The sequence below is a fragment of the Anguilla rostrata genome, chromosome 11 (assembly GCF_018555375.3).
Source record: "Anguilla rostrata isolate EN2019 chromosome 11, ASM1855537v3, whole genome shotgun sequence".
NCBI classification, from domain to species: domain Eukaryota; kingdom Metazoa; phylum Chordata; class Actinopteri; order Anguilliformes; family Anguillidae; genus Anguilla; species Anguilla rostrata.
Window position 1 is genome coordinate 17490550 of NC_057943.1, and position 13206 is coordinate 17503755.

General features: G+C 43.0%; 2 protein-coding genes across 8 annotated transcripts; one reads left to right on the plus strand and one right to left on the minus strand.

The window, feature by feature from the left end:
* Window positions 1–2401: 2401 nt before the first annotated feature.
* Window positions 2402–6093, minus strand: glyctk (glycerate kinase). Of its 7 annotated transcripts, none has more exons than XM_064298395.1 (6): window positions 5953–6093; window positions 5030–5354; window positions 4355–4753; window positions 4006–4157; window positions 3756–3931; window positions 2402–3637 (listed from the first exon to the last, which is right to left on the minus strand). In XM_064298395.1, exons 3-6 carry the CDS (start codon window positions 4708–4710, stop codon window positions 2747–2749), a joined length of 1575 nt encoding a protein of 524 aa, XP_064154465.1. In that variant the 5' UTR covers window positions 4711–4753; window positions 5030–5354; window positions 5953–6093; the 3' UTR covers window positions 2402–2746. The 7 variants fall into 7 exon arrangements, with proteins under 7 accessions (XP_064154465.1, XP_064154466.1, XP_064154469.1 ...); XM_064298396.1 differs by having other exon boundaries at window positions 5030–5173; window positions 5953–6074; XM_064298399.1 differs by lacking the exon at window positions 5953–6093 and adding an exon at window positions 5713–5847 and having other exon boundaries at window positions 4355–4652; window positions 5174–5354.
* Window positions 6094–6137: 44 nt separating this feature from the next.
* wdr82 (WD repeat domain 82) lies at window positions 6138–12515 on the plus strand. The gene is made up of 9 exons (XM_064298411.1): window positions 6138–6298; window positions 7343–7440; window positions 7935–8001; window positions 8792–8891; window positions 10478–10594; window positions 10745–10900; window positions 11016–11085; window positions 11262–11404; window positions 11511–12515. Exons 1-9 carry the CDS (start codon window positions 6138–6140, stop codon window positions 11538–11540), a joined length of 942 nt encoding a protein of 313 aa, XP_064154481.1. The 3' UTR covers window positions 11541–12515.
* The last annotated feature ends 691 nt before the right edge of the window (window positions 12516–13206 follow it).

Genomic DNA, 13206 nt, shown 5'->3' on the forward strand with positions numbered 1-13206 from the left:
GCTCTGACGAGCTCTTGATACAAGGAATAGCAGTTTGCAAGAGCTAAAAAGTAGTTTTAGATGTACTTTAAAGCCATAAAAGGTTTGTTAACCCTTGTATTGTTTGTAAATATTGAAGAAAAATAGGCCTGCATTTTCAGTTATGGTGGGGTGAGAACAATTAAAAGAGCACATCATTCTTGAAGATAGAACTTCTAGATGGACAATGTGCTCTTTTAGCTCTTGCAAACTGCTATTCCTTGTATCAAGAGCTCGTCAGAGCTAAAAGATAGATTTAGATATTTTTTTAAAAAACCTTTAAGAAGTCTCAAGAGGTTATGTTTTCATAGTCTTAAAGTTTTTCACCTTTGCTATACCCCCTTCAGACACCCACCACCACACCAAGAGATCAATTCCACAGGAAACACTGGTATGTATTTTGAGGAGTAGGTACCGGCACATATTTTGGTCCAATTCGAACACTGGTTAACACTATGGTATTTTTGTAATATTTGAAGCGTCGCTACGTACCTTTTCGTTGTCTTTCGTTCGCTGAAGAAAAAAAGCAAAGTAACACTTTTGACAGGACAGTGCGACCTTCGGAGCACGGAGCGTGTGGCCTAGGCTCTTTTTGAAAATAAATATGTGGACGCGACAGTATGGTTTTGAAAGCGCATTTAGGCAGAAATATTTAGAAAGTTTAACATTTTTAATTTATGAATTTAATATATAGGCCATATACAGTATATATATAATTTTTTTATTTTATAATTTTTTATTTTATTTTAATAATAATTTTTTTGTTGTGGTGTGGCGGAACCTTACCAGTGGAAACGTTGACTCTACAAACATTACAAGACAAGATTATTCAATCTTAACGGCCCTTTTGAAAAGGTTCGTTTTTAATAGGGATTTAAAAATAGGAAGAGTCAGCATTTCTAATCTATTTGCCTAGTGTGTTCTGGGGCTATTGAAAAGAAGACTGTCATTCACAATGTGCATATTAGTCGTAGGCACAGTAAGTCTGGAATTTATGGGCTGGATTGGGGTGTTGTAGTGAAGGAGCTGAATAATGTAGTCCAGGTCAGAACTGTGGAAAGTGTTATATGTGTTGGAGAGGACCTTGATGTCAATTCTGTACTGAGATTAAATGGAAAAGGGGTCATGTGATCCTTATTGGATGTGCAGAAGACTGGCAGCTGAATGTTGTACTTCACCTTGTGTCATGGAGGCAGGGCTATATTATACAGTTTTCAAGGGTCACAAACTATTTTTTATCAGTAAAATAGGACCTAAACCACTGAAGAGCAGAGCCAGAAGTGCCAAGAGTATTCTCCATTCTGCCCAGTAAAATGTGATGGTTGACAATCTAAATCAGCTTTTTTCATGTTTGAGGTAATAAGAGGCTAATTTTAGGGCTGTAGCATGTACAATACTAATGGCACTGATGATGCTAGCTAGAAGTGGGCAAAGTATATGTGATTAGGATCACTTGTGGAACCTGATAAACCACACAAACCAAGGCGTTCATCCAAGCTATGATTTCAAGACTCATCGACAAAATTTGAACAGAAATGGAGACAAGCTCTTTGCAAAATCACAACAGCTATTAAAGGAGTAAATGGGCCAGATGTGATCATGTTGAAATCTGGAGTGCACGTCTGTGTAGCGTCCAACCTTGTACTCAGACCTTTTACTTGGTAAACATTTCTTCCAGCAGGACTCAGATAAAGGATGTGTTTTTGTAGGCTGACCACTGGGTTTAGCTTGGTAAACTGGTCAATGAGTCCATAACCCTTGAGCAGTTATTTTTTAGGAGTTTGGTCTGACAAACAGTAGGCTTTATGGCTTATCAGCATACAGCATAATGCATTTGGAGAAAATGTTGCTGTATGTGGAAAATACTTTAATACTCAAATCTGATGTTTTTATTAAAATATAGTCGGGAGCCTTTATCTCCAAAGGCTAAAATATTTTTAGCTATGCCCTCTTGTGTGTGATCTGACCGATAACATTTCCCTGAAAACATGACAAAATCCAGCTCATAGGGAGCTACTGGGTCAGACAAGGATGCAAAAACACTTCCGTCTGCAGTTTGACTTCATTTGTGAAGCCAGAAAAGATGCTTCACTTGCAGTCACTTTCCATCAGTCAGTAAAAAATTTTTTCTTCGATTCTACAATTTTTTAATGAAATCTCTTAAACTTTGAGTCAATCTTCTTTACTTCTTAGATTATAGTTTTGTTTTTTAAATACACTTTCATTATCCATCACTTATTTTAAACAGGGGCACCTTTCAACTAGCATGCATTCCTATGGGTGACCAAGTGGCTGGGTGAGTATTTGCAATGTGTAAAGAGCAAACACACTTTCTCAGTAAAGCACAGGCCTATGGATAATAAATAATGAATCCACTACAATATACATAATATCCTTTATTTTAGCAATACCACATCCAGTGTATTTTCCATGTGTCCTGAGAGCAGTAGAACTGAAAATGAATACTACAAAATACAATACAGGTAAAACAGGCAGACTACTTCAGATAGCATTTCTGACAAATGTGATGCTTACAGCGGCCTCTCTCCGTCTTGGTCCCACAGTTTTAGTGTTTATCTGGGCTACGCCTGATGTAGTCACTGCATGGTGCCCCTCCCTTTGTCTTCTTAGTTCGTAGTGCTATTGTCTGTCCATCCTCACAATCCTGTTCCAGTAGAACTGTATGTGATCCCAGTGGGCCCACTTGGGCCAGGGCTGGGAGATGCCGTCACGGGGTGGGGGTGGTTGCAGGTGTGGGTAATAGTAGCAGGTGCACGTCCATCACATTGGTACCAGTGAGCCCAGGCAGAAGCAGGTGCCGGCCAGCAGAGAGCTGTGAGAAGAAGGTAAAAGAGTCGTTGTTGTTGAGGAAAGGTTTAGGGTCAAGCCCCTGCCCCAGTGCCTCCTGACGCAGCCTCCCATCAATCACAGCTCCGGCTGCCTCCGTGGGCCCGTCCTGCCCATCTGTCCCTCCGCTCAAGAACACTACGTCCTGCAAGAGGCTCTCCCTGCCCAGCTCCATCCCTAGTCGCAGTGCCAGCTCTTGGTTCCGCCCACCCTTCCCCGTCCCTGTCAGCTGCACCGTGGGCTCTCCTCCTGCCAGCAGGCAGGTGGCATCCCAGCCTTCCCCACGGCCCTCACTCAGCGTCTGCATCACACGGCACAGATCCCAGCTCTCCACGCCCACTTCCGGGCCCAGCTGCAGGATAAAGGTGCTCAGGTCAGGTGAGGAGGCACCTGGCGCACAGGCAAAGCGGGCCAGCAGACTGTAGAGATGGGCGACAGAGCGCACATCCCCACACACCCCAGGGGACAGCACAACTGGACGAAGACCCATCTCCTGTGCAAGCCGGGCTGCACTCTCCAGAGCTATGCTGTTTGAGCCGATCACAGTGTTCAGCACACGCCCCACGCCCTCGTATTTCTTCTTCTCCTGTGTATACTGTGGTCCTGCTTTCCCCAGCACCTCCCTGACGGATGCAGGCAGCGAGGCAGAGAGCCCATGGCACTCCAGGATGGCCCACACCTCCTCCGGCTGCATCTCAGTGTGCACTGTGGGGCCGCTGGCGATCAAGTCCAAAGGGTCTCCTATCACATCTGACAGGATCAGAGCCACCACCTGTAGAGAGAGCACTGCACCTGGTTGGTGTGTTGTAACATGGGGTTCCAAAGCATTTTATGGCCCAATATTTGAGCATTACTTACGCATGCATCTGCACCCTTTGTGTGAGAGTTACCTGGGCAGGGTGGGCAAAGTGGGCCAGACCGCCTCCTTTTAGCAAGGAGAGGGCACGGCGCACCGTGTTCAGCTCCTGGATGGTGGCACCAGCAGCTGCTAATTTTCGTGTCACATCCTGTTTCTCGTCCAGTGAGATGGGTGGCACTGGAGCTGGCAGGAGTGCCGAACCACCACCTTCACACACACAATCATACGTAAGTCACATTGGCATGAGTCTCTCAAATTTTCATCACATTTGTAATGAATACCTGAAATTAGCACAAGCAGCAGGTCAGATTCGGTGAGAGCACTGGCCAGCTCATGGATGCGTTTAGCTGCTTTCTGGGCATTGGCATCAGGCAAGTTGTGCTTGGCACCTTCAAACACCTCAATACGAGTGTCTGCTCCAAGTAGCATTTGTCTGAAGCAGAAGGGGAGGTGTGGGTTATAGTAGCAGTGCGGAATCAGCAGTTAACAGTATTCCCTACTAGTCTTCATTTGGGACATCTAAGGAAATGGTGAGGCAGTGGGTACAGTCTGCCCTTAACCCCTGCATCATCTCACTGAACTGTAATCCTAACCTCAAATGTTACTTTGATAGCGAATGTGTGTCCTTACCCTTTTCCATGATGTCGCAATATCTCCTGGATACCATGTGGCACGCTGACAACACCTTTCACTAAGTGGTCTCCCACAATCCTTTCCGTCTCAGCTGCCATACCAAGAACAGCCTTGCCAAAGCCCACTAGGTGAAGGTTGTGTCTGAGGTCAAAGCTGTGTCCAGCCACATGGAGGCGATCTCCTCTCCGTTCCAGGCTTCTACGCACCACGCTGTCAGGCTGCACTGCTCCCACTGCAGCCGCAAACACCTCCCGCACCCGCTCGTCTAGCGACATGCTCCGCACTGACACTCCCCCTAAACCCAGGGAGCGACAAAGAGACAGAGGCCAAGAGAGAGACAGGACACGTGCCATGCTTCAATCACACCTTGCTCACTAAGGGATCGCTGCTCAACACCTGCAACATAAGAGAACATTATATCATCTTTGTTCAGAGCCATAAATATTTTCATACTTAATATATTGAGATATAATAATAAACTGCATTTCATGTATAGCTCAATAAGCATGTTAGTCAATAAGCCAGGGAATCAACATGGGGTATTTGCAGGAGACTCATGAAGATACACGTCAGAACTGCAATCGAGGCTCTCAAACCAACCCTCGTTTGCAGTTCGCACCTCTTTGCTCCAGGACAACAGGATCTCTTTTGGAAAAAAAGATTTGTACCCACCTGGACAGGGAACTCCTTTACTGCACACACTGAGCTCTCTCTTTTTGTTCTGCTGGAACTTCACTGATTAAACTTTACTTCTGGTGCAGAGGTCTGCTCAACCTCTGTTGACAATATGAGTAATAATTGACTATGACTGTATACCTGAGAGAAGTGGGACAGCAGAGGGGACCTGTAAGCTTATGCGTGCGCATGAAAGGTTCCACTGAGTCAGCAAGGGTCAACAGTCAGTCAGTGTGAAGCTCCTGGCAGCTCCTCTCCTGGAGTCCATTCCAGTCTTCCCCACCATGCAACAGTAGGGCACGTGTGCTTGCTCGCTTATTGGCTAAGCAGAGGGGAGAGTGTGGGAAGAACAAGAAACCTACATCACATGCATTTGCAGCTGGAAAAACGCAAACCTATATATGCATACTTGAACCTTAATGTAAATGAATTCGAACCGTTCTCAAACTTCAAAACCCACTGTTGTTATAACAAAGTTGGTCATTTAATCAGATTAATTCCATCCTGCCCACAGACCAGTCGTAGCTACATGCGTTTTTAACCAGTGCCGATTTAGACGTCACGTTAGTGTGCATAATTATAGGTTATTTCTCTGAAAATAGTCTGTAGGTACTGAAGAGAACTGAGTTTCTATCTAAGTCTTCACATAGTTTACCTAGATCGGTAACATAGATACATACAGCTTTACACAGGACGTTGGGAAACCATGATTCAGCTACTGTGACCGCGACGTCCCTTGTGGATGAAGCCAAAATATCTTTTAAATAAGCTTTTTCTACATACTAGCATAGAAGGTACAGTGTGACACCAGCATTTAGTATGGGAAATGTAGTACTAAACAGTTCGAAACAAACGTAAAATGGAGGATGCGTGCTCCTTTGGGACGTGCGCGTGTCCGAGGAAAGGAAGGCGGGGCTTACCTCGGAATCAGGCTTCGAGAATGTTACAGGCGGGTTTTCGTTTCTACATTTGAAACGCCAGTGAATAAACAGTATCGTTTCGTCAATATTTAATTATAATAGCTACCCAAACTATCGTTTGGAGTAGTTGAAATTATTTTGAGATCCACGAAGGAGAGGCCGGCGCCCAGACAGGGACAGGGGCCATGAAGCTTACGGACAATGTGCTGCGGAGTTTTAGGGTTGCAAAGGTTTTCCGAGAGAATTCGGACAAAATCAACTGTTTTGATTTCAGTTCGAACGGCGAGACTGTAATTTCCAGTAGCGACGACGACTCCATTGTATTATACGACTGCCAGGAGGGAAAGTGAGGCCAAATGCATTACATTCAATCTAATATTGATAGCGTCCTGGTGATGAGCGTGCAAAAAGAGGAGGCCGAATTCTGCGCTTTGTAGCTAAGCCTAGTTTGCTACCTAGCTACTAGCGGTTTCCTCTTCGTGCGGCCTACTGCAGATAGCGTATTGCAATCATGTGCAGATTAATTTGATTAACGTTACAGGGTTTGAGAAAGTAGGGAAATGTTTTATATATAAATTAGCACATTGGTTTAGTGAATGAATGCAATATATAGACGAGCTTGCTTTAATTTCCAAAATCATTGAAAATTAAAGTCACGATTTATTTTGGTGTTAGCTAGCCAGCTAATGAATTGAATTGCGTGAACTAAGTTACCCGGCTGGCTAGCTACAAACTCTGATGTATTGTGATGGGTAGCTAATGTTTGCCGAGTTAATTACAAAAAATGAATCGTGAAAAGTTTTTTTCACGATTTTTAAAGGTAGTTTCCTAAGCTATGGATAGCTATTTGTTCCTGATAAAATAAAACAGTCGGAAAAAATGACAATCATTCGTTAAACTAGTACGACTGAGAAGCTGGAGGTAACGTTTTATGGGGGCGCATTTAGTTGATTTGGTCTGGCATGCTAGATAAATTGGTTAACTTATCTTGTAATTGGGTAATTGACATTGCCTGGCTAACTAGCTACGTGGAATTTGTGGTTTGAAGTGGGCGCGATTTGATGGATTTGGAACTCACGCAAAGTCAATGATCATAAAACTGATTTATTCATGACACAACCAGCAAACCCCTATTTTTTAAAAAATAAGATGCATCATCTTATGCATACAGTCATGCATTTTACTTTGGAGCTGTATACAATCCAATGATGTTGCCTATGTTGCACATTTAGGCGTTGTGTTTACGCAGCTGACTAACGATGGATACCTATAACTGGTCAATGTATTAGCTCTAAATTGTATTCCCGGAGTGGAGTTGATCCTGCGCCAGTCCAGTGATACTAATCCACCATTCTCTGCTCTCCCTTCTCTCTTTCTGCTTCTGGTCAAGACCAAAGCGAACTCTCTACAGTAAGAAGTATGGAGTGGACCTTATTCGGTACACACATGCGGCCAACACGGTTGTCTACAGTTCGAATAAAATTGATGGTGGGTCTTTATTTACTACCGAGTCTGTGCCTTGTTGAAAATAAACATTTGTGACAACATTTTTCGTTTACCCTCTCAACGTATTTTTTGGGGGAATTGCTTCATCAGAGGTGTTAGGACGTGCGATAGTCTTGCCATGAATGAATTAAGTGTATGCCTGCGGTTGAATCTCCAGCTTCAGGAATGGTAGCTGTTCCAAGGATTCTGCTGTGCATAACAAGCCTGTCCTGTGCTGAGGTAGTTGTTTGTACAGTTTGAGGGTCTGTGATTCCGCCCGGTTCTGGAGCTAACTGTACAGGCCACTGCCTTGCCCAGGACAGAGCCATGCTGCTCATCGTTCCACCCAGGTTTGTTTATGATCATGCCTCTTTATTGCCTGCCACGTGAAAATATTGGAAGCAATTGAAATTTTTGTGGTCCCGTTTTGGAACAGAATCTCAGATGGATAATGTATTTCTACTCTTTGAACTTACTTTCAATGTGCTACTTAACAGACACAATCCGATACCTGTCTCTCCATGACAACAAGTACATCCGGTACTTCCCTGGACACAACAAGAGGTGAGGTCAATGACTGGCACTGTGCCTCCATAATGCTTTTCTGCATGTCTCATGAACTAATAAATCAATTAGTTTTGTCACATCTTGTGCTCTAAATAGAAAGTTATTAGAATGAGGTTATTGTCACAAAAGGAGAATGAAGTTCTGTGCATTAGTATTGTTTTTCTACTCGTATTCAGCATCGTTGTTTTGTGAACATGGTCCTTCATCACAGACTGACATGGTTTTGGGGAAAGTTGCTGTATGTGCTAAAAAGTTTCCATCTCTCAACAGGATTTATTGGTCTGTATAAACAATTTTGGAAATGTTTGTTCCTGCATGTTTTTAGAAGGCATTGTTCATCCGGTGTCACAAGTTTTAGTCTCAGTACATTTAGTTATGTGACAAGTTGTTAATTGCATAAAACTCAGTGACCTGTCTGTCTAATTTATTGCCACTTAATAATGACCATTTACCATATGTTTGAAGCTGGGGCAGCTTTAGAGGCGTGTATTGGATTTCTGCTGATTTACAGGCTACAGAACAATTGTAGACAATGCTGGTCCCTAGCTGTCTTTAATCAGTAGGATTATTGCTTGGTAGTAGAATATACTGTTACTGTTAAATGGTGCCGTGAGGCAGCAGTGTGGTAAAGTATGGTGCTCCTGTCTGACAGATAGGCGCATGCTGTGTGTTTTGATGTTTTTCCGCTGTGAGTGGATTTGCTACCTTTAGTGAAATTATACCTTATGTCATCCAGCTCCTGGTTTCATGCTTTTGAGAAGTTCTTGAAAGTATTCTGATATTTCAGGGTTGTTGCGCTCTCCATGTCCCCTGTGGATGACACCTTCATCTCTGGGTCTCTGGACAAAACCATTCGACTCTGGGACTTGCGCTCCCCAAATTGCCAGGTGCGTCAAGTTACCTTCCTAGAGAGGTGAAAATATAATGGCCCACCTTTGTGTGGCTATTTACGGGGGTGGTGTTTCATAAGCACTGAAGATCGTAATCATTTTCAGAATAATCAATTATGCCATTGTCATTAAATTTTTCAAGTGCTGTATTTTATGATCGTTGTAAAATACATTCATTTTAAACATTAGTGCTGGTCTGACATGGCATGTTCATTTTCTAAGGATATCTACTTCCTGTTTATTCTTGATTGGAAGTGCACTAAATGGCCACTCTGCTGATAGGGTGAATGTAAACGTCGTGTTAAGTGCTTGATTAAACAGTCTCCATATGACCATTACCAAGTCCTCCTGCAGTTGGCAGTATAAGAACTTTGTTGCTTTCAGAATTAAAACACTGAAAATCTGAATTAAATTAAATTGAATGTCCTTGTATTTGTTTTTTTATTGGTTCTTTTTGCATGATATTTTAAATTTTAAATTATGGTTTTGATTGTGCAGGGTCTGTAAAATTGTAACATCAATTTTCAGTATAAGAAGGTTAATCATGGTAAAATTATTGGTGGGGATAGTGTTCTGTGATCTGCTGTCAAAAGCCTAAAGTGCCTATAGGAGGTAGAGTAATATTTTTACCTATGTAGTATGGTTACTGTAGTTACAGCAAGTTTTGTCATGAGAACACTTGTGTGTAATGTTTTTTGCAAACATAAATGTTTTTTGGGTATATTTAATATCAATCACGCCTTTGTGTTATAAAATTGCATTTCTGCTTTTGCAACGAGTCTTTTTAAGGAGAGTGGTGTGAATGAATTGTTCTTTTAAACAATACAATATTACATCTGGTAAAAACTGGTAAAGAGTTACTAAGGAATATCTGTAAGTTTATTTAAGATGCAGAATTAAACACCAATGAGATATGTGTGGTTTCTGCTTTTCTTTCTATGTGTGGTTTCATACTCAAGTATATTAAGGTGCCTGAAAAATGTCAGAACTCTCTAGGTTCAGGAGCTTATTCCTACCTGCTCTAAACCACACTAACCCACTTCCTGTAATGCTGCACCACCATGTCATGAAATCCCCTGGGAGAGTCCTGAGCAAGTTAATAATGTAAATGTTCTGGAGATCATCTGCTTCCCTAACCGCTTCCCCTTCTCCGAGACCTGTCCATGAACCTGGAGTTTGTAGTCATGCTTAGTGGTAAAGTCCCAGATGAGCTTTGGACTGATGCATGGCTAACTGGCTGGTTGTCAACCAGTCAAAGCATTTGTGTAGACAAGTAAGATGTGAGCTAACATTGAGCAAAACAGTTTAACGAAAAGCCTTGTTGTTTCTTTGTATCTGAAACAAATAACTTAATATTTTTAAAATCAATTTCATGTTTGCTTATTGATGTTGTGCCTAGTTTGGTGGCACCCGCAACCTTTGCCCAATCACCCATACCTCACTGCTTCCTCCCTCTCAGGCTCCCTGTACCTCTATGCCGTACACAAACGTTGCCACTCCCACTCTTGCATGGGACCACTGGCCTCTGTTCCCAGTCAGTGTTTGTCCTCATGTCTGTTCCCTTCTGTATCTATTCGTCTCAGGGGCTGATGCATTTGCAGGGAAAGCCTGTGTGCTCCTTTGACCCTGAGGGGCTGATCTTTGCTGCCGGAGTGAATTCTGAGATGGTCAAACTGTATGATTTGCGGTCCTTTGACAAGGTACGTGTATCTGCTTATTCTTGCCTTTGCATGGATTGTGTGCTGGTTGGGTCCTTCAGCAAGACTGCAGTGTGTTGTCAATATCAGGTGTATATGTGTAAGGTTGTATGTATGCGCTTGAATGTTTTTGACTGCTGGTGTTTCTTTCAGGGCCCGTTCGCCACCTTTAAGCTGCAGTATGACCGTACTTGTGAGTGGACTGGGCTTAAATTCAGCAACGATGGGAAGCTGATTCTCGTCTCCACCAATGGGGGTGCTCTCCGCCTCCTTGATGCCTTCAAAGGAGCCATGCTGCACTCCTTCGGGGTAAGGATCTGTTCCGGTTTTGCCCTGTTTCAGCACATCCCATCCCAGCATCTCTCTCTACTCCTTCTTGTATACCTTGTCTCACCTGTGTGTTGTTTTGTGTGCGTCTCTGCAGGGTTACAACAACAGTAAAGGAGTCACTCTAGAGGCCTCCTTCACTCCTGATTCACAGTTCATTATGATCGGTGAGCCCAGAAGTACATTAAGAAACAAAAAAGCAGAACTGCTCCTTGTGAAATGCCACCTTTACCTCTCAGCACCAGTGGCAAGAGTTTTTTTGTCTAGTGTTCCCTGCTGGTGCTTTGCTCAAATATCACTGCCCCTCTTGTGCCCCTCATCTTTATTGGCTTGTGCCCCTCAGGCTCAGAGGATGGGAAGATCCATGTGTGGAATGCAGAGAGTGGAATGAAAGTAGCGGTTCTGGATGGCAAGCACACCGGTCCTGTCACTTGTCTGCAGTTCAACCCAAAATTCATGACCTTTGCCAGTGCCTGCTCCAACATGGTGAGATGCTGGCCTGGTCAGTCGCCTGCACACACTCATGCAGTCTCTCACACTTGACTGCTTGCGCACAGATGCACTCAACCAATGTGACTTGGTCTCTCTGCAGGCATTCTGGTTGCCCACTATTGATGACTGAAGAGTTGTGCTGGACACCAGAACATGTCTTGAGATGGGAACATCCCTGTGGTGATCTGTGAAGAACGTTGAGATACCCTGATCTACATTTAAATGGGGCAGTATAACCTATCCTTCCTGCTGTCCATTTAGATTTCAGAGGAGGCAGCAGATACTGGGGTGGTAGTCTGTAAATATGGGTGCTACATGGGTGTTTTTTTTATTATTTTTGTTTGTTTTTGTATTTTTATTGATACTGTGTCAGTTAAAATCTTTATTTTGGTACTTCAGCCTCAGTGTTCCATCTGTGGGTTGAACATGGGTATGACTGATACCGTTTGTGGTCCCCAGGACTTTAGACATATTCTGGTTTTCGACACGTACACCTATTCAGCATAGAGGGGAGAGTGGGGGAAAAGACCGGTCCTCCTTCCTACAGAGACACTTTTACATTTTAAGAATTTTAAAAATTGCTGCTCACTTTTGAACAGCAAATTAGCATTTTCTATTTATGGATTTAGTCAGTGTATGTGATTAAGGGGTGAAGGTGGTAGAATTCCACCAAAATGGCAGTAAAGCATTGTAATGTGGATGTCTTTGGCTAAGCTGCCAGGTGAAATTCAGAGATTTGAGAAGGGTTCAGATGGTGAATGTATGAACCATCAGTGTCAACCTTCCCTTCACCTACTGAAATGGTGCACACTACTGCGCTTTCTGCAGTTCCAATATTTGGGATTTAAGTCTAGGTCAGGAGGACACAACTGGTTGCCCATTACTTCCCTGCACTGTGGTAGTGTGATCCTTGTAATATATCAGAATGTCAGATTATCAGAATTTATCAGAACGCACGATTAACTCAGAATGCGGAGTTATAATTTGTGCTGGCTCATCTGCAACAATTCTTATTTTGTAACAAAAGCCTTCGCATACGTGTCAGACTTTTTTTGTACCGCGTTATGTATGTATTGTCAAAACAATAAAAAGCCATCATAACGTCTGGAATTGTTACTTTAAGATCCATTTACCCACTTCTTGCTGTTTCTGGGTTATGGTGCTCATGCTCATTTACATTTGCACCAAAGCTGGGAGCCAGAGCAGTGACTTCTCAGACTTGGGTATTAGTGCTGCACAGACTGTATAGCTCTTAGGTTGTGACCTTCATCAATGTGCAAGTGCTTCAGTCTTGGTGGTTTTTATGCCACTAGTCTATTTTCTATCCCCAACCATTGAAATGTAAATGTGATGCGCAACATTTTATATTTTCTACTTCCTGAAAGTACAACACTGCCTTCGAAAGCTGCCATCAGTGGGTCTTCCAAGTGCTGTATGAAATATGTTTCTTCTGGATCCAAAACTGATACAGTTGAATTCCACAAGCATGCAGAATCCACACCATGGAATATGCATATGGCTTCCACCCACTGATGCTGTGCAGTGCACATATGATCTGTACCTAAATTGCCTCCATACCTACGTTTGCCAATTGCCACTCCTTAACTGATAATGCTTCAGGAACCCTGTTTTTTTTTTTCAGACCTTGAAACACTAATCAAAATATTATGTCGTAATGTCTTTTTAGGGTTCTTTGTGTGTTCAACAGAAGAACCGATGCTTGGTGCATTAATGTGGTTTAATGACCATACAATCGGGAATGGATTCCTTACTGCCAGTTCCGACACGGGTTCCTG